The sequence below is a fragment of the Acinonyx jubatus genome, chromosome B3, assembly GCF_027475565.1.
Source record: "Acinonyx jubatus isolate Ajub_Pintada_27869175 chromosome B3, VMU_Ajub_asm_v1.0, whole genome shotgun sequence".
NCBI classification, from domain to species: domain Eukaryota; kingdom Metazoa; phylum Chordata; class Mammalia; order Carnivora; family Felidae; genus Acinonyx; species Acinonyx jubatus.
In genome coordinates, this window is record NC_069386.1 from 38595178 (window position 1) to 38618965 (window position 23788).

At 38.3% G+C, this 23788-nt stretch overlaps 1 protein-coding gene and 1 non-coding gene across 2 annotated transcripts; one reads left to right on the forward strand and one right to left on the reverse strand.

The window, feature by feature from the left end:
• Positions 1-242: 242 nt before the first annotated feature.
• On the reverse strand, positions 243-19022 carry RAB11A (RAB11A, member RAS oncogene family). The gene is made up of 5 exons (XM_015078242.3): positions 18841-19022; positions 11794-11989; positions 11354-11547; positions 10268-10348; positions 243-2026 (listed from the first exon to the last, which is right to left on the reverse strand). Exons 1-5 carry the CDS (start codon positions 18878-18880, stop codon positions 1887-1889), a joined length of 651 nt encoding a protein of 216 aa, XP_014933728.1. The 5' UTR covers positions 18881-19022; the 3' UTR covers positions 243-1886.
• A 322-nt stretch (positions 19023-19344) lies between these two features.
• Positions 19345-19416, forward strand: TRNAQ-CUG (transfer RNA glutamine (anticodon CUG)). The gene has a single exon. It is a non-coding gene; the product is annotated as a tRNA-Gln (tRNA).
• The last annotated feature ends 4372 nt before the right edge of the window (positions 19417-23788 follow it).

The following is a 23788-nucleotide window of genomic DNA, read 5'->3' on the forward strand; positions in this document are numbered from 1 at the left end:
CTGGTGACACTGTTATAAATGAAAATACAAAGACTACCTCCCTAATGTTTTTGGTGATACCTTTTCCAAGAAAAGCATAATTGCATTCTATGTCTAAAATCAAAGCTGAATTCATACAATGATGCCTCCAATTCAGTGTTTACTCTGTAATGCAAGGACCTATGCTCTTACTCATCAGAATCAAATATTCCATGGCTGCATCCAAAGCACTCAAAGGAAAAATGTAATCTGACAACATAAAGAATAGTCCCCCTATAACTGTTTATTAGAATGTAAATATATTCCAAATCAATAACTAAAAAATAAAATAAAGATAAAAATAAATCAAGTTACAGAGCATGCATAAAATACAAAGTAGCGATTTACAAACAGATAATAGTATCTTCATAACCAACCAATACACTAAAATAAATGGCTACAGAAGAAAACCAAAAAGACTGACCACAGCAATGCCTTCCGTGTGCCCCACACATCATAAGCACTGCAAAAGACTGATTAACTATGAAACATAGTAATCTATGCAAGCCCACACACATATATATTTTTGTATTTGGGGGATATTCCACCATCCTGAATAGTATCACTTCAGTTGACACAACTTTCAGAACACTGCAGAGTAAGTGCTTAATATTATCCACAAGAAAGGAAAACTCAGTATTAGTGTGCACATTTCTAAATGGGAAACTAGTTGCTCCATTGATTTCAATAATGTAGTGGGAAAAAGTATTTCAGGTTGGTATAATGCCTAAATACATTCTATTTAAACTCAAGGTACTACGTACTAAAAGAATACATGCCTTTAAGTGGTACCACTTGAGCAGAAATTAACCTCTCACTGTATTCCTAGACATACTGAAACCAGAAATTTAACTGGACTGTATTCCATAATATATTGCAAACTCAACATCAGCATTGTTAAAATAATTATCCATGCCTGCTGATAGATATGGTGATAAAACTACGTTGCGTTTCATTTACTGGAGGGTTTTAAGACAAAATTAACACTTCACAATTTGATACTAACAGCATTAAACCAGTTATTGCCTGAGCAATAAAAGGCCACATAACCTACTGCTGGGAAAACAGGTAGGCCCAGTGATTTGGGCTGCCTGATCACTGCAACAGAGGCATCTCAGATGGAACTCCACCAGTCTCTCGAGTTCCCAGCCTGCCAGGCAGCGTTGTTGAACATATGGCTCCATAACCACACTGCTACTGAAACCATAGAACAGTCTTTCATGTTTATTAAGATAATTCTTGTCCAGAAAAAAGTGTCCCCCCTCTCTAATCAACTTTGATGCTTACAAAAATTAAAAAACAAAATTCACTAAACTACTTAACCCTATTAAGGCATTTTAGAAATTGACTTCCAGAATAATGGAAAATTTTCAAGCTCTCAAAATCTTGCTGTGTTTATAGGGCAATTCTTAGATTTGTGGAAATATACACTGCATTGAGAGAAGAGTGTATGAATTATAAGCTGCTCATTATTCACTGCTCTGTGGCAAAATGATAGCTTATTTCTTCTAAGGTCTTCTTAGTTTGATTTGATCAAGACCAATAGGTCTGAACTTCAAGCGATCAAGTTCTATTATGTCCTACAGTGACAGGCTTCCATGATGAAAAGTAAACAATAACTGAGGAATCCAAACATTCAGTTTATTAAACTAAGGCTAGTGAAGCCATAGCATGAAAAAAAAGCTGCAGTCATTTGGGACAAGTGGATGATTTTATAAAGCTAAAATCAAAAGACTTAAGACATGAAAAAATTCATAAGTATGAGGAAGTAATAAAACACAAAGTGACCACAAGAATTACAAATATATTTAAATCTCAGACCTGGGAAATGGACTATACACAGCCTTCTAGGGGAGAAGAGAAACACCTTATATGTTCTGACAGCACTGCACCTTTGGCTTGTTTTCAGTGGTTGGTGGAACATGAATAGGAACCACGTTGTTGCTTGGAGACATGTCATTTTCACGTCTGTCTGACATTTGCTTCTGGGAAACAATGCGGTAGATCTCTGAAAAAAGAAGAAAATCCAGCAATACTCACTGTGAACAGACTCATTAATAGTTGATATAAAAGTAAGTACACAGAGGTAGAAAATAGATTTGCAGAAAAAGACTGCAAACAAACTTGGCCAAAGAATGTATAAATTTAAGTTTTATTTTCAAATAGCCACTGATTAGAGTCAATCCATTATTTTAACAATTTCTCGAAGAGTAAGAAGAGAAAAACTGGTTTTCCCGTTCACCAGTCAATTAAATAAATCTTGTTTTAAAGAGATTACATAGTTTATGGGCTTAGATGTAAATTAAGCCATGAGAGAAAAAAAAAAATAATAAATATTAAACTATGAGAGTATTTTCAGTCTACCCTTATCAAGAAACCCTACATAGCATTACACTGTACCACAGAAAAATAAAAATAAATCTGCACTATGAGACACATTAGTAGTTTTCTTGGCTGTGTAGGGAAGAACACAACTTCACCAACATGCCAAAATCCCAAGGACTCTTGGCAAGGAGACAAAGATGACGTTTATCACTGTCTCCTGAACTAAAGTTAAATTGTAATGAAGTAATTATTAACAAGCAACTTAAGATCTTATATGACACTTACCCAAACTTAAAAAAAAAAAAAAAAGAAAGAAAGAAAGAAAGAAAGAAAGAAAGAAAGAAAAGAAAATCTGTGTCTACCTCTTCCACTAAACATTAAACTCTGTATAGACACTGTGTCTACCTTATTCATTTCTGTATCTCCAGCATATGGCATATAGTAGGGGCTTAACAATTTAATAAGTAACTTTTTGGTCCAATAAATGTTATGAAATTCCTCTACACCAAGTATCTTTAACTCATTTTATTCGGTCATATATTGCACTGCCTGAAAGTATTTCACTCTGACTAAATTATAAATTCCTTACAAACAGAGAATGTATCTTACTTATCTTTATTCTCTCAAGACAAAAACAAAAACCTCAAAAGGTAAGAGAATTCTAAAAATGGGACAAACTGACATGATCTATCTCCTATTATGATGTACTACGAAAGACACAGTGCATTCCTATGAAGGATACCTGTGTATTACTGCCAAAAATGTTTAAAATGAATTTATCCTGAGAAAACAATTAGATAAATCCAGACTAAGGGACATCCCACAAGTAAACTGGCCAAGAGTCTTCAAAAACTTTGTTGTTATAAAATACTTTAAAAGATAGGGATAAATGTTCTGCATCTGTAGTGTCCAATACAGTAGTCACATATTTAAATAAAATTTGGGGCACATGGGTGGTTCAGTCAGTTAAGCATCCGACTTTGGTTCAGATCATGATCTCATGGTTCATGAATTCGAGCCCCGAGTCTGGCTCTGTGCTGACAGCTAGGAACCTGTAAGCCTGCTTCAGATCCTGTGTCTCCCTCTCTCTCTACCCCACCCCCACTCGTTCTCTCTCTCTCTTTAATATTTTTAAAAATTTTTTTAATTGAATTAAATTTAAAAACCAATTTCTCAGTCCACTAGTCATATTTCAAGTGCTCAATAACAACCTGTGCCCAGTAGTTACTGTATTTAATAATGCCCCAGATAGAAAACAATTCCATCAATGTGCGACCTTTGACCAAAATGACATTTAAAATGTAAAAACCAAATCTATAAAGGACATTATTAGTATACTTGAAGAAACAGGAATATGAACTGCACATAAGCTAACACCATATCTCCCAAGCACAAGGCATTCTACATAGTCACAATACCATGTATTATACTTGGCATTCTACATAATCAAAATACCATATACTCAAGGAATTATTCTACATAATCACAGTATCATATATTATATTCAAGAAATTTGTTACTTGAATATATCGTACTGATTATATAGAATGTCTTATACTTAGAAGATAAAATGCTCCAGTATTTATTTACTTGTAAAGTGCCACAATGTCTACAATTTATTTTCCGAAGATTGAGCAAAGAGGAAAGAGAGTATATACACACATGTAGAAATAAGCCAAATGTGGCAAAGTGATTGAAGATGAAAGGTTTAAGGTTTTCACTGTATTATTTCTATAATACTTGAATATTTTTAAATTATAAAGTTATAGGGTAAAAAAGAGAAAAGTAGAATTATATTTTCAAAATGCTCCAAGACATGTCAACCAAATAGGAACATCATTTGATTGGATTCTAATTTGAACTGTAAAAAAAAAAAAAAAAAAAAAAATTGAAACAGAATATTGTAATATTGTTTGGATAAAGATGATAATAAGACATACTGCCAATTTTTTACTAGTTTTGCTATTTTGAGCTTAAGTCCTAATCTTTTAGATATACACATCATGAAATGTTTACAAATGAAATGATATAGTATCTGGGATTGGTTTCAAAATAATAAGGGAGGGAAGAGGTGGAAGAAAGACTGGTCATGAACGGATGGCTGTTGGTGGCTACATGGGAATTCATGATACTGTCCTGATTTTGGTATATTGGAAACTTTCCATAACAAAAAGTTAAAGAGGAAGAAATGTGTTAAATGAGTAAGTTCCTCCAAATTAAGAACGAATTTCCCTAACGTTGAAAAACAGCAAGCTGTAGTCAACTGAGTATGTAAACTAGCAAAAATGCTGACAGTTATAATGTACCTTTTCTTACTTTTTTGTGGGGAGGGGAAGGCACTAAAATTTGTGTTTCAGAAAGTTGACAGTGGTTCAAAGCTGAAGAAGGATCAAGGGAAAAACACTGCAATAAAGAAAGCCTACTGACTAGAATTAAAAAACAAAAACAGGATATGTAGTCTAATTCATTTAGATTCTTTTCATTGCAAAGAGACGGAACTGGAGTGTGTCAAGGGCAAAGGGGAAGACACTCACCCAATCAGGCTAGTGCCTAAGGAATAAAAACAATCATCAACTTACTATAAAACTACACTACTCATTCATTCTTTCTTTGTTTTCTCTTATCCCAAACTGGATGGCTCTTCTTTCTCAAGTGCAAATTATTAAATGGGACCCTCTACAAATTTTAACTTCTTTACAAGTCGTTTGGAAGATTAAGTTAGAGGAACCAAAACAAAAAATCTTTTGCAGGCTCTTACATGAAAAGCAAACACTGTAAGAGAGGACAAGGCAGAGTTCTCAGAGAACATTAAGTTAAATATTAAAGAGGTCTCATTCCAAAGCAAGCAATTTGAGCAGTACTGTATAACTGGTCTGCAAGTACTACTGTACAGTTTTGTAAAAATGGATTAGGGCTACATTTGTTCCAGTCACCAAAAAGACATCCACTAATGAAAATGCCAAAGCAATCAATAGGAAAGTGTGGATCAAAAAAGTAAAAGAAACAGGCACTAAGATGCTACTCAAGTAATGTATTTAACGTCTCCTGTGGCTGGGTGTGTCACTTAAAAGAAACCTTGATAAGAAAATAGGAAGCAGATACCTTCCACCTGGTATCTGATTAGAGGTTAAGTGGAAACAGAAACAGGACTAATAACCTGCTAAACCAGATGCAAATATTTCCCTCTTTCAAGGGCATGTTCTCCTTTAGAACCAAATGTATGTGATACACCAATTCCTGTGCAGTCCCTTTTCAAGATGTCCAAAGGATAGGCAAAGTTAAAAAGAAAAGGAACTATTCTGTGTCGTTCTTGTATTAGGATCTCTCATAGATCTAAATAGAAGATAAAATATTAATGTAACATAGTTTTAAATATAACCAGGTAAAGTTAAATTAAAAAGACACATGCTTGAGGTGCCTGGGTGGTTCAGTCGGTTGGGTGTCCGACTTTGGCTCAGGTCATCATCTCGTGGTCCATGAGTTCGAGCCCCACATGGGGCTCTGTGCTGACAGCTCAGAGCCTGGAGCCTGCTTGGATTCTGTGTTTCCCTCTCTGCCCCTCCCTTGCTCACACTCTCTCTCTCAAAAATAAACATAACTAAAAAAAAAGGACACATATTTATTTCTATCCTAATGAAAGTATGGAGCTAGTTGCCAAGTAAACTCTACCGAAGTTAAATGCAATTGTTCCAAATTAGGGAACAAAAAGAGTTAAAAGTTCTCTGGGCCATCCAAAAATTGTGAAAATAACAGAAGCCTGAGTTGTTTCACTCACTATAGCCTTGGTCAGAATTTGTTAGGTCGTCTTCAAACCCACTGCTAACCATTAATTTTCTTGAACGTCAGAAAAGTGCTGATTTGATACAATGATGTATTTAAAAGGTTGCCACATGCCAAGAACAAAGATACTACACCTAATTAAATGATTCTCACTACTTTAACCATCTTTAATTAAAAAGATGACTTGGACTTACTAATTACTTGGAGAAACCTTGCAGTTATCACTTTAACCAAGTGATCAGAGTTAACATTGCCAGTAATAAATACAACAAACCAATATCATGACCTTCTGATGGATGCACTAAGAGCACTTTTGTGGTGTTCCTGCTGAAAGTGCATAATCTGAGTTCAATTATGAGTGAACATGAGACAAACCCAAAATGAGGGACACTACAAAATAAATGGCCTGTACCCTTCAAAAAAATGTCAATAAACAAAAGAAAGACTAAGGATCTTTTCCTGATTAGAGGAGATGAAAGAGCTAGGACAGCTGAATGCAATGCATGATGTGATCCCAGAATTTCTTGTGCTAATTAAGGACATAATTGGAACAATTGGAAAAATCTGCATAAGGTCTGCAGTTAAACACTGATGTGGATTACTACCTACCTCTCTGATTTTTTACAAGTGCACTATGGTTATGAGAGAGAACATTCTTGTCTTTAAGAAATACACACTGATACAAGGAAAAAAAATGCATACAGCAAGAGAAAGAATAAAGCAGATATGATAAAATACCAACATTTGGGAAACATGGGTGAAGGGTATCCGCAAATTCTTTGCGCTACTACTGCAACTCTTCAGTCTGAAATTATCAAATTCAAAGTTGAATGAAAAAATAAGAGTATGGAAAATATAAATTAAAAACATCCCTTAATAAACTTGAGGATGAAGGAAGAAAACTGCACTGCAATGCAAAGGCTAGGCAATCCATCAGGTTCACTCAAGTACTAGCTAACTACCTCTAAAAAATTCTATCAGTAAAATTGTCATGGAGTTACTGTCAAATCTGTGGATGTCAAAAATGCCATGGATTTATTCTAAACCAGCAACACAATTAACTCTGTAGTATTAATGTAGGTAAGTTTTCCAACATCTAATTAATTTTTCACCTTAAAAATGAAAAAAACTATTTTTTTCTTCCAGCAACATCAAAATACAATGTAAATGTTCCCTTAATGCTGTTAACATTCAAGGCAGAATTAAACCTAAGGAGATTACTGTGGTCTTTCCTGTTGGTTTTTTTTCCCCCTCCCTGTCTTCTCTTATTAATACTCCTACTGGTATAAAGCGAAGAAAAGTTTAGAACAAACATCCTAACACATGCAAAACAAGAGATGTCTGCTGCCATATGCAGTGACCTCCGATCCCACAGATTAATACTTAAGATTTATGGAGGAAGCTGAGAAAATAGTGAATATAGAGAGAAAAAATGGTAGTAAGTGAAAGTCTTGTTTGCTTTCAAGCAACATTAATCAAGCAATAACAAATGTTAAATCTAGAGTGAACTTTAAGAAAAATAGCCAAATGTCCTTCATCTTTAAGGACAAAACAGTTCAATTTTAAGTATATACCATACTTACTGATTACTTAGCTCATGTTTGAGTGGATCATTAAATTCAACGTTGCAAAATGACACATAAAATAGTGAACTGAAGATGGTCTCATTTTCACTTAGTATCAGAATAGGCTAGAAACTGAGATCAGAATGGGCTAGAATGCAGAGATGTGATGGGACATAAAAACTATTTCAACAAGGACTAAAAAAAGTGAGGTTTTCAGAGGCCTTAAGAGACTCACAGACCCTCAAAATGATTTAACTCACTCATTATTTAAGACACTGTGAATCTGAGGACCAGGGAGGTCCAGTGACTAGTTCAGTGACTAGTTACACAGGGAGTGGGAACAAAGTGATAAAAAGTAAAAACCTGTAACTCCTGGGTCTAAATTTAGTACTCTACATATTGATTTAATAGAATCCACACAAGCGGTTGTAAGGAAAAGTGGGATTTGCAGACACACTGCATATTTAATCAATTCTTCCTTGCTTCTAACAGTCTGTAATGAAACTTGACACAAAGAAGATTCTAAACGAAAGCTACTGTGGTCCAAAGACTATTTATCCAACCTTAGCACCAGTTCTGTTAGTTACTATTTTTCTGATAACAGAGAAGAATTCTAATAAGATAGGTATGTAAATTACCAATATCTAGTTTATTTTTAATTAAGTTTATTTTCATGCTTTAACTGCTATTAGCTACTAATTCATCAAATGTCCACTCTGTACCACGGATAGCTAAGTATTTTAACATGTATGAAGTCATGTACTCATTTTTGGAGTCTACAGATGTCTCAAGTGACAGTGTCTTCTCTGTGGGTTATAGAGACAAAAACCTTTAAGTCACAACATAACAGCCAAGTCAAATCATATCACAAGGTATTTATTTATAAATATAAGCCCTCTCTCAAAAAAACAAAAACAAAATTCCCCAAAATTTAAGGCCTAGAAATGATTAAGTAACCTGCCTAAGCTTACAGAGCCATTGGTAAGTGAAGGAGCCAGGACTAAAACCCAAGTAAGGCTTCCAAGTCCATGCTCTTAAATTCTTGGGTTTATTCCCTACATATTTCCAATATAAAATAAGACATTTACAAGTTAAAATCTGTAAATCCCGGAGAGCCTGGGTGGCTCAGTCAAGCATCTGACTTCAGCTCAGGTCATGATCTCAAGGTTCATGAGATCAAGCCCCACGTCAGGCTCTGTGCTGACAGCTCAGAGCCTGGAGCCTGCTTCAGATTCTGCGTCTCCCTCTCTCTCTGCCCCTCCCCTGCTCGCAGGCACCTGCATGCCTGCTTTCTCTCTCTCAACAAAAAATTTGAAAAAATAATAATGTTAATATATAATTTTAAAGTACTTTAAAACAACCAAAATACTTATTACAGGATTAAGATTAAACTTGCTGATAAATTTGGTCATTCTAATAAAGTCAGAGTAAATGTAAGTCAACACAAATACAATGCCTTCTTGAAATCCCTATGGTTGACCTGTCTGCACATCTACATTCTAGAACAGCATGAACTTTGTTCTTTTCCCACTACGTATTTAAACTTTTCCATATGCAGTCACTTGCTGATTTTCTCCACAAGGTGACACCTTGCTTCTTCTACAACAGGAGAATTTTACTGTTTTTTCATTTAAATTTTTAAGAATGTATTTTTCCCAGGGCACTTAGGTGGATCAGTCGGTTAAGCATCTGACTTTGGCTCAGGTCACAATCTCGTGGTTTGTGGGTTCGGGCCCTGCATCAGGCTCTGTGCTGACAGCTCAGAGCCTGGAGCCTGCTTCAATTCTGAGTCTCCTTCTCTCTCTGCTCCTCCCCTGCTCACGCTCAGTGTCACTCTCTCTCCCAAAAATAAATAAATATGTAAAAAATGTTAAAAAAAAAAAAAAAGTATAGTTTTCCCTAGCTGCTTCTATAACATATCAGAACCAAGCAAGATTTTCTTTACTGAATTTCAAAGGGCATTTATAGCTTTCCATAGCCAGGATTTCAGGTTATTTATCTATTGATTTATTTGACAGAGAGAGAGAGAGAGAGAGAGAGAGCATGCACACGCCCATGTGCACAGGAACATGTGCATATGAGTGGGGGAGGGGCAGAGAAGGAGGCAGAGAGAGAGAATCCCAAGCAGACACCTCACTGTCAGTGCTGAGTCTGACTCAGGGCTCAAACTCATGAAGCATAATCATGACCTGAGCCGAAATCAAAGAGTCCAACCTTTAACTGACTGAACCACCCAGGTGCCCCGCCATAGCCATGATTTCAATATTCATCTTATGAAAATTTAAGGATTACTTTAACCGTTACTTTGTGCTTGTGACCACAAAGTACAGAATATCTGGAATGAAATAATAACAGAAGTGAACAAATTATTTTCAAAGTACTTTTCCCAATATAAACCAAATGAATTAGGATTAAAGCTCAGCAAGCAAGGGTTAACTAATTTTGTACTCTAAACAGTTCTTGCTATAGCAGCTCTTAAATGAGTCATTCTTAGATAGTGTGATATATAGTTTTCTAATTTGTTTACATTCATAAAACTTCCAATTCCCACTAGTGTACTGTAAAAATTCAAGTCTTACCTGTCAGAATTGTCTGAAAAGCAGCTTCTACATTTGTAGAGTCTAGAGCAGAAGTCTCAATGAATGACAAACCATTCTTTTCTGGGGGGCGGGGGGGGGGGCAAGGAGTGGGGAGAGAGAAAAACTTCAGTCTTGTCAAATTTTACACAAGAGATGTAATACATTCAAACTCAAAAAGGAAATAATAAAATTTTGTAAAACCCAAGACCTCCCAACCCCTTAAGTCGTAAGGACACCATTCTATTTTACTTTAGCAGATTAAAATAACAGTGAGAAATTTTCACTGGCTCCTTAATTAAAATAAACACTTGTTACATCTATCTACTACCAATGAATGGCAATGAGTGACACTACTCAAAAGGTAGTAAACTTATCAAATACTCCATTATTTCCATCCCTTACTGTCCTTCTCCCCATCAACCACATAATTATGATATAAACATGGATAGCTATGTATTTATTCACTTAAAATTCTGGAACTATATTATTTGAAATAAAGTTTCTTGCCTGGAAAACTGAAAAACTATTACAAAAGCCTTTATTCACAGCCTAATCACTGGGAAACAGTCACAACCTTCACTAGCCAAGAGTGAATAATGTTGCCTTCTGATAGGCTGTCCCTACTGGAACAGAAGAAACAGGCAGATCCTCCACTAAAGCCAGAAAAGTTATAACTCCTACTAAACAGCCGCATTCTCTATCGGTCCTTGACACTCCCTGGGCCACTACTTTTCACACCCATATAGAGCAGCTTTGGTAAAACACAGACATAATAGAAAAAAAACAAGAAGCATAAAATAAACTGACAGATATCATCTATTCCTTCCAGGGTCAGGAAAAAAAATCGGATTTATATTCAACTTTTGGCAGCAAAACTCAAAATACAATGTTTTAATGACTCAAGGTTAAGCAAAAGAGCCATCAGTCATCATTAACTTTCAGAACAACAATCCTTGCTGAGCACTGATGTTTGCTTTCCTGAAACTATTGTAAGCGATTACCCACACTGGAAAAGTTTCAAAACTGCAAGACGTAACAGTAAGAAATACAGAATCCCTATAATATCGTGAAATTCATATCACTAACCTGCAAAAGCTCTTGCTTCATCTGTAGGTACTGCCCTGAGATGACGCAAATCACTCTTATTGCCCACAAGCATGATAACAATGTTACTATCAGCATGATCTCTCAGTTCTTTCAGCCATCGTTCTACATTTTCATATGTGAGATGTTTAGCAATGTCATAAACCAATAAGGCACCTACAGCTCCACGATAGTATCTGAAAACAAAAACATGTATGTAACTATTAGGAAAAAACTGCAAGAAGGAAGGGAACACCGTGAAGAACTAAATTTGTGGATTATATATTTTTAAAAGGACACTTATAAATAAATTTCAAAATCCTTATGCTAGAATTCTTAAAAGAAGAAAACAAAACAAAACAAAAAAAACCAGTTATCTTTTCCAATACCAAAAGTCAGCTAATTCAGTCTATTTCTCAGAACTTAAAAACTATGAGACTTACGCTGATGTTATAGCTCGGTATCGCTCTTGCCCTGCTGTGTCCCATATCTGTGCCTTGATTGTTTTCCCATCAACCTGGATGCTTCTTGTTGCAAACTCTACTCCAATGGTGCTCTTGCTTTCGAGATTAAACTCATTTCGAGTAAATCGAGACAAGAGGTTACTCTTTCCAACACCAGAATCTCCAATAAGGACAACTGATTAAAAAGACAAAGAACTCAGTGTCAGATAAATGAGGCAGACATATTCAAAATAACACCATGCTTTAAAGCAAAAAAGAGCATCAGATATTTTAAAACGAATGGGGGCGGGGGAGAGGGCAAAAGCCCATATTCCTGACCTGTTACCAATCAATAAAACCAATTTATTCTTTTTAACCTATTTCTACCTACATAATAACTTGCACACATCATCTGCTTAGCACAGATACAGTATCCTGCCTTACACATGCAATTTTTAATCATAAGTCTGCTAGGCATTGATTAATTACCATCAATGTGATACCAACCTTACTATTATAGGAGGTAGTAGCTTGAAAGATAAATCCTACACCAAATAAACAATTTGTGATATTAAAGTGTATCATACAGGAAAGCAACAAAGGATGTTAGTAGAAAGGAGGGAAAGAATGAAAGTGTTCTAATTTCATCAAAGACTAGGTGTGACCTCAGGACTCACACCCAGGCAAAATGAAACACATTTACCATATGAGGCATGAGGTTTATATACTCTGCCACCCAGATTACAGAAACTACAAAGAATTTTTCATAGTTGCATTTATCACATGGGCCAGAAGCTAGAGACCCCTACAAACACAGACATTCCAATTAAGTTTAACAGGGGCCCTAGGAAGCTAAGAATTCTGGACTTCCTCTGAGTAAAAGCCAAAGCAATGGGGGCACACACTTACTCTTATGACTTAAGAATTTTTTAAAAACAAGTTTGGTTTAGATGAATTTATTTCCTATGATCACTATAGGAGACAGTTTATTTACTAACTAAATATATGGAGATTTTTTTTTTCACCCAAGGCAATGTTATACTTAAGAATTTCATAAAAAGGGGGCACCTGGGTGGCTCAGTCAGTTAAGTGTCTGACTCTTGATTCGGCTTAGGCCATGATCTTATGGTTCGTGAGTTCGAGCGCAGAGCCTGCTTGAGATTCTGTCTCCCCCTCTCTCTCTCTGCCCCTCCCCTCCTCCTGCTCTCTCACTCTCTCAAAATAAATAAATAAACTTACAAAAAAATTTTTTTTCATAAATAATAAAACAGGCAGTTAACCTGTTTTAAAGCATTTAAGAACAAAACACATTCACAGGTTTACAGAACATGAACTGAAAATTTTTACAAAGGAAAAAAAAGTTATCAGCATTTCAAAAAAAATACGTATTTCTACTGTTGACTAGTAATGCTTCTTCTTACTAGGTAACTGATGTAGTCACCAGGACTAGAAAATCAAACATGAGAGAATAACACCAAGGAATAAGACCATATCTTCCTAAAGAGACTGAGATTGGGGGGCAGAGGAGTAGAGAGAGGGAGGTAAAAACTGTGAGAACTCACTGCACTCTGGTCAGAGGGCAAAGAGAGTCTATTACGCATTCCTTCCTTGCCACAAGAAGGGATATAAGCTGGCCTCTGGACAGTCTTGGATGGAGTACATTATCAAATGCATATCTTTCTGACTTCCTCTATTAGCTGATTCAGCAAGAAATCATGCAGGTGGCAATAACTCCATGCAGTACAACCGGTAATTTCTAGCTATATAGTCAATTAGAGATGTCAAAGGTATTGTGACAAACACAGATATTATAGCAAACGCTCTAATTTCTAACACCAGGAAAGATGTTAAGGTCATGAACGTAACATATAAAAACAACGCACTTCCAGTTTTATAGTATGGCTGGTTATGTTAGTTTCCAAGGTGCACCTTTCTGGAGATGAGGTGAAATCCAGTTTCAGCGATGTACTCTACCCTATTAATTGGATACACTCAGTGTTGCCTCTTAGGGCAAGAGACCTAATGTTCTGCTGAGGAATCTCTTTCAATCATTTCTGGCCCCACACTAGCACAGAGGTGTAAAAGCCTCACTTGAGGTGGGAATAAGGAAGAAGGGAAAAAACCAAAAAGTTAAAACATTTCTACTTTTACAGACACTCAGATGTCAATCAGTAATTCAGGAGCCAGCTTAAAGCCAAAGAGCAAGACATCTAGCATGACAAAACTAGACAAAAGCATGACAAAGCCTTTGGAAAATTAAATACATAACTCGCTCAAAGAACACCTTCTCCCTCCCACAAAACCTCTAGAACTTTCAAATTTTGGTTTCTTCCCTTTTGACCGCCATGTTAACTAATGATTATACTCATTATCTCCCCACCTCAGCATAAAGACAGTGAAGGCATTTTCCCCCTCAATGTAACCAATTCATTTTAACATTATAAAAAATTGTACTCTTATCTAAAAATAATTCAAGACTCATGAAGAATGCTTTATACAGTATAAAATAATTACCTCCGCTAGACATGGACAGAGTTGCCAGATTTAAAAGACTAACAACTTGTTAAAGGATTATATCTTGAATGACACCAAAAGATATTGGTTCTGTAATAACAGCACTGCCAAGAAGTGCTGAGAGATGACAAAATAAGGAAAGCTGGTTCTATTCAGTTACCAAATGAAAAATCAAACCAAGAAGGGTTATATATAAGGTCACTAAAAAAAATAAACAGACCAGAATGGAATACATTACCTGAACAACCTAAGAGAATTTACAGGCTATGACTGAAAAAATAAACCAAAAATAAGTAAATTAATTAATTCATGGACTCAGTTTCTAATCAAAATAGCTTCTCTCATTAGGATGACAATATTTAATTGCTTTTTAAAAATGTGAACTAGGGGCGCCTGGGTGGCGCAGTCGGTTAAGCGTCCGACTTCAGCCAGGTCACGATCTCGCGGTCCGTGAGTTCGAGCCCCGCGTCAGGCTCTGGGCTGATGGCTCAGAGCCTGGAGCCTGTTTCTGATTCTGTGTCTCCCTCTCTCTCTGCCCCTCCCCCGTTCATGCTCTGTCTCTCTCTGTTCCAAAAATAAATAAATGTTGAAAAAAAAAAATTAAAAAAAAAAATGTGAACTATATGATCACATCCTATAGTTCAAAGAAAGGAATCTGCAGTGACTTTCCTGTTTTCCTTAACTAGTACCTTAGGTAAAAGTATGTATGTGTGTATAATAATATAAACATAAATAACAGCATCTGTATATTAGAGACCTATAACATTTCTATAATAACCTAGTGATATTTATTGCCACTTGGTCAACCTCACCTGCTGAATTTTAAGTATCATTATAATACCTAATATTAAATTTGGTTCATAATATATCAAATATTAGGCTAAATGCCATAAAAGCAGAATATACATATTAATTATCCATTATTTAATAAAAAGTTCCACCTCTTCAACCACATTTAGTTTTACACACTCTTGCAAACGAATGTACTAGACTAAGATTTAATTGGAAAAATCAATCACAGTGCATCAGATCTAAATGTTATCATCTAAAATGGTTAACTGATAATTTTCATTCTGATTTTTATAAATAAACTTGGGAGACTTTTCTACTCTTTCAGCTATATTCATGGTCCTACTTCACTGAAAGAGTCTTGAAAATAAAATGCATTCAATAAGTCAATAAGGCTTTAGTCTAGACAAGTTTTTCCAGATTCAGCAGATTGTGAGTTGCTCAACCAAAAGTTGTGAAAGAAAAACTACCAAGATGCAAGACAGCAAAGTTCCTATGATCTTTTCCACTGACAATCAGCTGATGGTTAATTACTACTGACCTTCAACTAGATTGAAAAGAAAATGATGTGTCTAAATATTTGCAAAAAATGTGACTTTGAATTGGTGTCTTCAACACCAATAGGAACCATGATTGATGCTCACTTATGTGTCCCACAGGCCATAACCACATTGTATATAAATACCTGTACAATAAAGCTTTTAAAGTAAAATGTCAAGTTTTAAACAGTAAAATAACCACCCCCCCGACACCCAAAGTCTCATTGTTGAACTTAACTAATGTTCAAGAACGAATACGTAATGTAGAGTAACTGCCCTGCTCTCCCCAATTTTCATTCCCATTTGGACCACTACATCGCTTACTAATCAAAATATACCTTCATTTTCAATTGGTCAGAGTTACGAACTTCTATTTCCCTCAAATATTAAGTGTGCTATGTACGCGATCTTCCAAGTGGAGAGCTGTAGCTCATCTTGGTGAATAATCTCTGTAGAATGATACCATTTTAAAGTGATATTGCTGCTTTGCTTTAAAATATAATTGTATAAATAAAAAAATTGGCTAAATAATCAGCACTAAAGTTTTTTTTTTAATGACTCATATCCTGTAAGAGCTTTAAAAAAAAGTGGAAATTCTTCTCAGCAAAATTTTTAAACACCCTATCTTAAACAGCAAAATGTACAAAAACGTACAACAAAATGAAAACATAACCCATGGAAACATAAAATACTTAAAAAAAAAAAAAAAAGGAACTTTTAAAGAGAGAAACAAACAGGGGAGAGGGACAGAGGGAGAGAATCTTAAGCAGGCTCCGCACTGAGCGTGGAACCTTGAAGCGGGACCCAGTCCCACAACCCTGGGATCATGACCTGCGCCAAAATCAAGAGTTGGACACTCAACCAACTGGGCCATCCAGGCACCTCAAATTCCTACTTTTCAGTTTCTTTAGTAATACTTAAATGCTGTTATAAAGAGTTAAGGTTCAAAAAGCTGACAAGAACCACAGTAATTTTCTTCACATTATTATCACTTACTGCATCCTCATAACCAGTCTCATTGAATTCTGGAAAGAGTCCTGAGAGGTAGGTATTATTTCCTTTTTATAGAGGAAGGAACTGATGTTCAAAGGTCACAAAGCAAATTTAGGACCTGAATCAGAATTTGAATCCAGGCCTGTAAGCCCTATACTCTCAATCACTGTTAACAAGAATGGTCTAATCTCAAAATTAAGTTAAAATCTCTTAAACCAATCCAGGATACTTAATATTCTTAGTGGAAAAAAAAAATGGCTTCTATAAACAACACTCAAGCTCCAAACCAAACAGGAGAAATACTGTGTTGTTAGTCTATCTTGTTCTAAATTCATCACTTTAAAGGTACCTAGCTGCCTACCACCTTGTACCTTAAGAAATAAACCTGATAATGACTAAACACTAGTCTCTAAGGTCTCACCTACCTAAGTAATTTCACTTGACCTCAGATGCCTTCAGCTGAACAGTATGCTAACATTTCCTTTTTGTATTTGTAAAATGCATTAAGTACTCTCTTCTCCGTTAATGACTTTCCCACCATGGGGTAGTGAGGGTGAACACTGAATGTAGTCACCCTATATAACAGAATATTCTGGCCCAGGAGTTAGCAGTGATAAGATTTGCAAAGTATTGGTAAAGCAAAGAAAGGTTTCCGGCTCCCTTTAGTCAATCATTCTTAGCACCCAATGGCAAGGTCAGAAACAATCACCATGCTTAACACTCTTTTTAAACTCCACCCTCCACTGTAAAGCTTTAATAGCAATGGCTTCTTCCTCCCTGGTAATGATCTTTGTTCAGCATACTACTTGATGGCTGCCCTAATTCAGAGGCAGAGAAAGAGCATCTGAGTGGGAACGCATTCAATGAACAAAAATAAAGCATTTACAGTTGTGTTTCTCATTGAAAACCGTACCCTTTAGTTTTGTTGATTAAAAAAAACCAACAAACTACTAGGATTCTTTCTGGACTAACCAATAAGCAATTCTTTCCATCCACTCCCACCCTCCAATATGTTTTGTCCAAGGGCACTACATGTTTCTCTATCTTGTATTACATACTTAATTTCACCAAAGAGCACACAACTTCCCCCTAGTCCCCACCTTTTGGGAAAGGTATGTGGCCAACTAAGACTCTTCCCTTCCTGTTCTAAAAACACCAAAAGGTTGGATCCTCCCAGTGTTGCAGCAGGAAGCAACCAGTCCATAGTGATAAAGCAAGCTAGTATTTGTGCAGCGCACAACCTTTCCTGCTCAGGAACTGGGCCTTCAGGTCTGGCAAGGATAACAGCCACCACCCATCCGCAACCCCTTCTCGCTAGCAGACTCTAGAGTTATCCCGGGCTGGCTGCCGCTGGGTAGGGAGGGTAGGAGGAAAAAAGCCTAGATGGGAAGTCACAACAGTCTGCCGGGTCACTGCGACAAGTGCGCGCGTGGGTGATGGACAATCCCTCTTGCCCTACCCCCCACCCTCGGGGTCGCACAGGAGACGTCGGAGAGCTTTTGATTATTTGGGGAGGAAAGGCAGAGAAAGAGCTACCGATCCCGGGGGCAGTGCGAGAAGGTTACTGACCACGAGACCTGTGGGGCGGGTGGGGGTGGGGGCCCCTGGCCCGTTCAGATTTTAACGAGGGCCTGGCCCAGGGATGGTAGAAAACTGCTCAGAGAGGCTTCGGTCCGAGGGGAGGGGCTGAGAGGAGACGCAAAGGAGAGGCTCGCTCGAGGGGAAAAGGGGGGCAGATTAGAAAAAGACCTGTAGTGGGAGTCTGCGCCGAAAGAAAGGTGAGCGAGGGGAAGGGCCGGTCAGACGGGCTCGGGAAAGGAGCGAGCCGAGAAGGGTGTATACTGAGCGGGAGGGGCGCCAAACCCGAAAAGATAGATGGTGGGAGGGGCGGCCCCCTTCAAGGGGCCACCGAACCGGGGAAGGAAGACGACTGGGGAGAAAGCTGCCTGCCACGAGAAGGACACAGGGTGAGGGGCGCTGAGGATAGTGAAGGCCTAAGGGGAGGTCGCTAAGAGCCCGGCGTGTGCCGAGGGCTCCCCGTCTGAGGGGAGAAGGACTGAGTTGGGAGACCGCAGAACAAATCGCACGGAGAGGAAGGGCTGAGGAAGGCCGATTTCAGGGCAGGGGCAGCCCGCACGCGGGTCCCCCGGGAGTGTCTCGGGCCCCCGAACGGGGGACTCGGTGAAGAGAGTGGGAGAGCCCAGGGCCTCACCTTTGAAGAGATAGTCGTACTCGTCGTCGCGGGTGCCCATTGCGCGGCCGAGGAGCGAAGGGGCGGGAGCAGCAGTGGTATCGGTGGGACCAGGGGGCGTCGCTGCAGGGGTAACCCGAACGCCGAGCTTCAGCTGCCGGACAGGGTAAAGAACCCCTCCCTGCCGCTACGCCACTTCCGGCAGGCCCCAGCCCCTAAGGGGAAGTACTTCCGGGAGGTGGCGCTCCGCCCCTGTGCCCAGGAAGGGCGGTGCGCGGGAGCTTTGCGTCCGTCTTCAAATTCTGCCCCCTCCAAGACGCTTAGAGGGGAAACTGAGCTCTGGATTCCCAGCTCCTAGCGGCAGCTTGCCACCCTTTTAATGGCCTCTCCCTCATTCCTCGCGCCGCCATGCGGGGAAGCGGGGTGTTGGGAAGAGCTTTAGCCCCGCTTGTTCGTGGTAGGTTTGTAGATGGGGGCGGGGTTGTGTAAGAATTAGAGAGCCCAAGGCGGCCCTTCTTCTGTGGCGGTTCCATGGTGTAATGGTTAGCACTCTGGACTCTGAATCCAGCGATCCGAGTTCAAATCTCGGTGGAACCTGCGCTGTTCTTTTTCCTGACCACGTTTTTACTTCATTTACCTATTCACCAACTGATTGTTTTATAATTGCGGTATATATGGCCTTGAACTATTGAACTAAGTAGGGAAAGAATTTCTCTAAACATAATCTTTGCCTACGAGAGCTCACAAATTTCCCCCCTTCGTTTCTGTAGTCACTGTCACCTGCGTGTCTCCTAAGGAGACTGTTCACTTCGCCTTCTTTTTAACTTGGGCTTTTCTGCCTCAAAGCTTACTTCCAAAGCTTCAATGCAACTCGATTCCTTTTGCTAGAATTTCAACCTCCAACTTCATTCAAGGACAGGCGCTTTTCCCTCCTTTTCTCTGGAAATCTCAAACTATCTCCAGATGTCATTTAGAGAACTTCGCCCACCCTCCTCATCAAGATTCATCAAGAACTTCTTGAGCCGTATTTGTCATCCTCTAAGCTAAACCCGTTTACATAATTATTTCATTAAACAAGCAGAGACGAGAGTGGCAATTTTCATTTTAGCAGAAATGTGGATACTAAGACTTAAGTGACTTCCCAAAGATCGTGCAGCAGGGCCTCCCTGTATTTGGTAAGAGCTTTGTTACTACCAAACGTTTTTCCCGTTTGCTGCCATACCCCCTACCACCTATATGCAAACCTTCAATTTAGACTTTAGGGCAAGGATACCTGTGGTGAGCAGAATAATGGCTCCCTGAAGATGTCCACTTAGCAATTCCTGGGACCTGTGAATAGGTTAAATTACATGGCAAAGGGAAATTAAGGTTATAGATGGAATTAAAATTGCAAATCAACTGACTTCAAAATAGGAAGAGAGCCTACATTCTCCAGGTGAGCCCAATTTGTAACAGGGATCCTTACAAGTGGAAAAGTGATGTGGTGTGAGAAGAGCTCAATCAGCCCTTGTGGCTTTGAAGATGTAAGAAGGGGACCAGGAGCCTAGAAATTTACAGGCTTCTAGAAGATGGAAAAGGGAAGGAAATGGATTCTTCCCGATGGCCCCCAGATGGAATACAGCCTTGCAAACATCTTAATTTTAGCCCAATGAGACCACCATGCAGAATTCTGACTCACAGAACTATAATAAATTTGTGTTGTTTGAAGTCATCAAGTTTGTAGTAATTTGTTACAATAGCAATAAGAAACTTATCCAGTGTCATTTTTAGTGCTTTTTGTGATAGTATAAGCAATAGAAGGTTTATCTAAGGTCTAGATACTGCCTTGTGCAAAGGTAAGTATTATCCACATTGGGGGAAATGCACAATATTCTCAAGCAGCTAAATATTACATGTACCACAGATTATAAGACACAGTCCTAGCTCTACTCAGATGAGTAAACAAAAGGGGCCCAAGAAAAGGGGGATATCAATAACTAGGCAGTTGTGAAGATGTCATTAATGAGAGTTGTGGTGATAAGTGCCACAGTTCAGAGAGACTGAGATAATTAGGAAGGATTCCCTGGAGGAACTAGCATTGACCCCCTGAAGAAAAAAAGCAAGGAAGGAAACTCATTTTGAACAGTGGAGGAAATCAGACGCTAAAAAACATGTTGAGCAAGGCCATTAATGCCAGAAGAATAATTATGAACTTTTCTGCTTAAGCTATTGTTTCTCAAAGTGTAGTCCTGAGAAGGTCAATAGTGTTACTTAGAAGAAGGATGGCATGGCCAAATAAATTGAGAAGAATTACACAGCCTCCTCCACTTTAGAAGTTCCTTTAGCACAGTGGCATTTTAAAGTCTAGGTATTTCACTCTGAAGAAAGCTTTTTTTCACTGTGTTAAACACAGAATTTCCCAGATTCACCAAGACCACAGACCTCTTTTTCCATGGAACACCTGTTAGCATCCCTCAGAACTCTTTGGGGGAATTCATAAAAGATTTGTGAACAGAGGGATTATTGAAGTCAACCTGGTCTTAGGAAAAGTAAGGTGTCTGTGGACTGCAGGATTGGGGTAAAGAAAGAGGTGTGAGGGGGAGCCTGGGTGTCTCAGTCAGTTAAGCATCCGACTTCACGCAGGTCATGATCTCGCGGGTCGTGATTTCGAGCCCTGAGCCCCGCAACGGGCTCTGTGCTGACAGCTTGGAGCCTGGAGCCTGTTTTGGGTTCTGTGTCTCCCTCTCTCTCTAACCCTCCCCTGCTTGTTTCCTCTCTCTCTAATAAATAATAAACATTAAAAATTTTAAAAAAAGAGGTGTATCAGAAGGTTATTGCAATTAACCAGATACAAACCAATAGAAATGGAGTACATCTATTAGAATAGAGAAGAAAGAAAAACCAAAGGCTGTTACAGAAAAAACAGTGAATGGATCTCTTGGACAAAGAAGAGAGGGTTTTATGTTCGTGTTTTTTTTGTTTTGTTTTGTTTTTTGCAGGAGGGGTAGTAATTGCTTGATGTGTCTGTTTTAATCGCTCAAGAAATCTAGGAATTTAATGTAAATGACTTAAACAATACGGAAATATAAAGTAAATCTTTTTTTTTTAAGGATTCTATTTTTAAATAATCTCTACACCCGACATGGGGCTCAAACGTACAACCCCAAGATCAAGAGTCACATGCTCTGCCAACTGAGCCAGCCAGGCACCCCCAGAAATATGGAGCAAACCTTTTAGGGCCTCCTCCACTTCAATAATTCCTCCAACCCCAGAGATAACTACTACATTTTTTTTTTTTTTTAGTATGTATAAAATTAGGTTACGTGTACTGTTTTCCATCTTGAAAACTCTTTCTTTCTTTCTTTCTTTCTTTCTTTCTTTCTTTCTTTCTTTCTTTCTTTTCCAGTCCATATAGATTTAACTCATGTGCTATATAGTTTTTACTTAGCAAGGATATACCATAGTTGGTATAACCATTCCTATTCTCTTACCAGTGGATATAGCAGATATTGAAGGTTCACTAAATTAAAACCTATTCCTAGGGGCGCCTGGGTGGCTCAGTAGGTTAAGCGGCCAACTTCGGCTCAGGTCATGATCTCGCAGTCTGTGAGTTTGAGCCCTGCGTTGGGCTCTGTGCTGACAGCTCAGAGCCTGGAGCCTGTTCCAGATTCTGTGTCTCCCTCTCTCTGACCCTCCCCTGTTCATGCTCTGTCTCTCCCTGTTTCAAAAATAAATAAATGTTAAAAAAAAAATTTTTTTTTAAAAAACCTACTCCTAAACCATTTCTTCCTTGCCTACTTCCCTAGAGACTGGGAAGTCAAATATTTATTTTCCCAGCTACTTTGCAATATTTTATACACTAGTATAAAAATATACTAACAGGGTGCCTGGGTGGCTCAGTCACTTAAGCGTCTGACTCTTGATTTGGGCACAGGTTGTGATCTCACAGTTTGTGAATTTGAGCCCCACATCAGACTCTGTGCTGGCAGTGCATAGCCTGCTTTGGATTCTCTCTCTGCCCCTCCCCTGCTTGCTCTCTCTCTCAAAATAAATTTTTTAAAAAATAAAAAACTTTGGTGTGAGTGGGTGGCTCAGTTGGTTAAGCATCTGACTTCGGCTCAGGTCATGGTCTCACAGTTCGTGAGTTTGAGTCCCACATCGGGCTCTGTGCTGATAGCTCAGAGCCTGGAGCCTACTTTGGATTCTGTGTCTCCCTCTCTGTTCCTCCTCCTCTCTCTCAAAAATCAGTGAACATAAAAAAATTAAAAAATAAAAAACTTAATGAAAAATACTAGCATGACTTTTAATTTTTTCCCATCTGGTTTGCTCAGTAATTTTCACTTCTCTGATAACCAGTTAGTGTAAATATTTTCTCCTATATATATTAGCCATTTATCTTTCTTCTGTGAATTGCCTGTCAATATCCTTTTGTTGGGTTATCTTTTCATATTGATGTGGAGGATCTCTTTATATATACTTACCTTTTAATCCTTTGCATGTTACATATGGCACAAATATTTTCTTCAAATCTATCACCTGACTTTTAATTTCATTAATGATGCTTTTTTTCCGTATGCCTCTTTTATGGCTCAGGGTATTACATGGTGCATAAGAAGGCTTCTCCACACCAAGATTATTTTTAAAAAATCTTTCCTTCAAATATTTTTATAATTTTTTTCTCCATCCAGCTTTCACTTATATTGTGGATGATGTGACATAAGACTCTACATTAATTCTTTCCAAGTGGATAGCCAATTGTTTCAACATCATTGATTTGAACAGTCCATCTTTTCCCACTGGTTCGAAATGCCTAGTTTATTATAAATGATGCTCCCACATACACATGAGTCTGTTCTTGAATCTTCACACCATACCTCTGGCAACTACAGAGGAACACTGCTCACGTGTCCCTTCAAGAGAGCCTGGTGTGAGAAGTGTTGTTGGCTGACAGTCTCTAGCTGCCACACCTCCAAGATCTACTATGATGTTT

Bases quoted from the DNA above. Each gene is read 5' to 3' on its own strand.
- RAB11A (XM_015078242.3), bottom strand. From the start codon at position 18,880: ATGGGCACCCGCGACGACGAGTACGACTATCTCTTCAAAG. The intron at 10,349-11,353 runs GTTAGTGATATG...CCCGCCCCCCAG, and splicing joins TGAAGCAAGAGCTTTTGCAG to AAAAGAATGGTTTGTCATTC. The intron at 2,027-10,267 runs GTAAGACTTGAA...TTCTTTTTTCAG, and splicing joins TTTTCAGACAATTCTGACAG to AGATCTACCGCATTGTTTCC.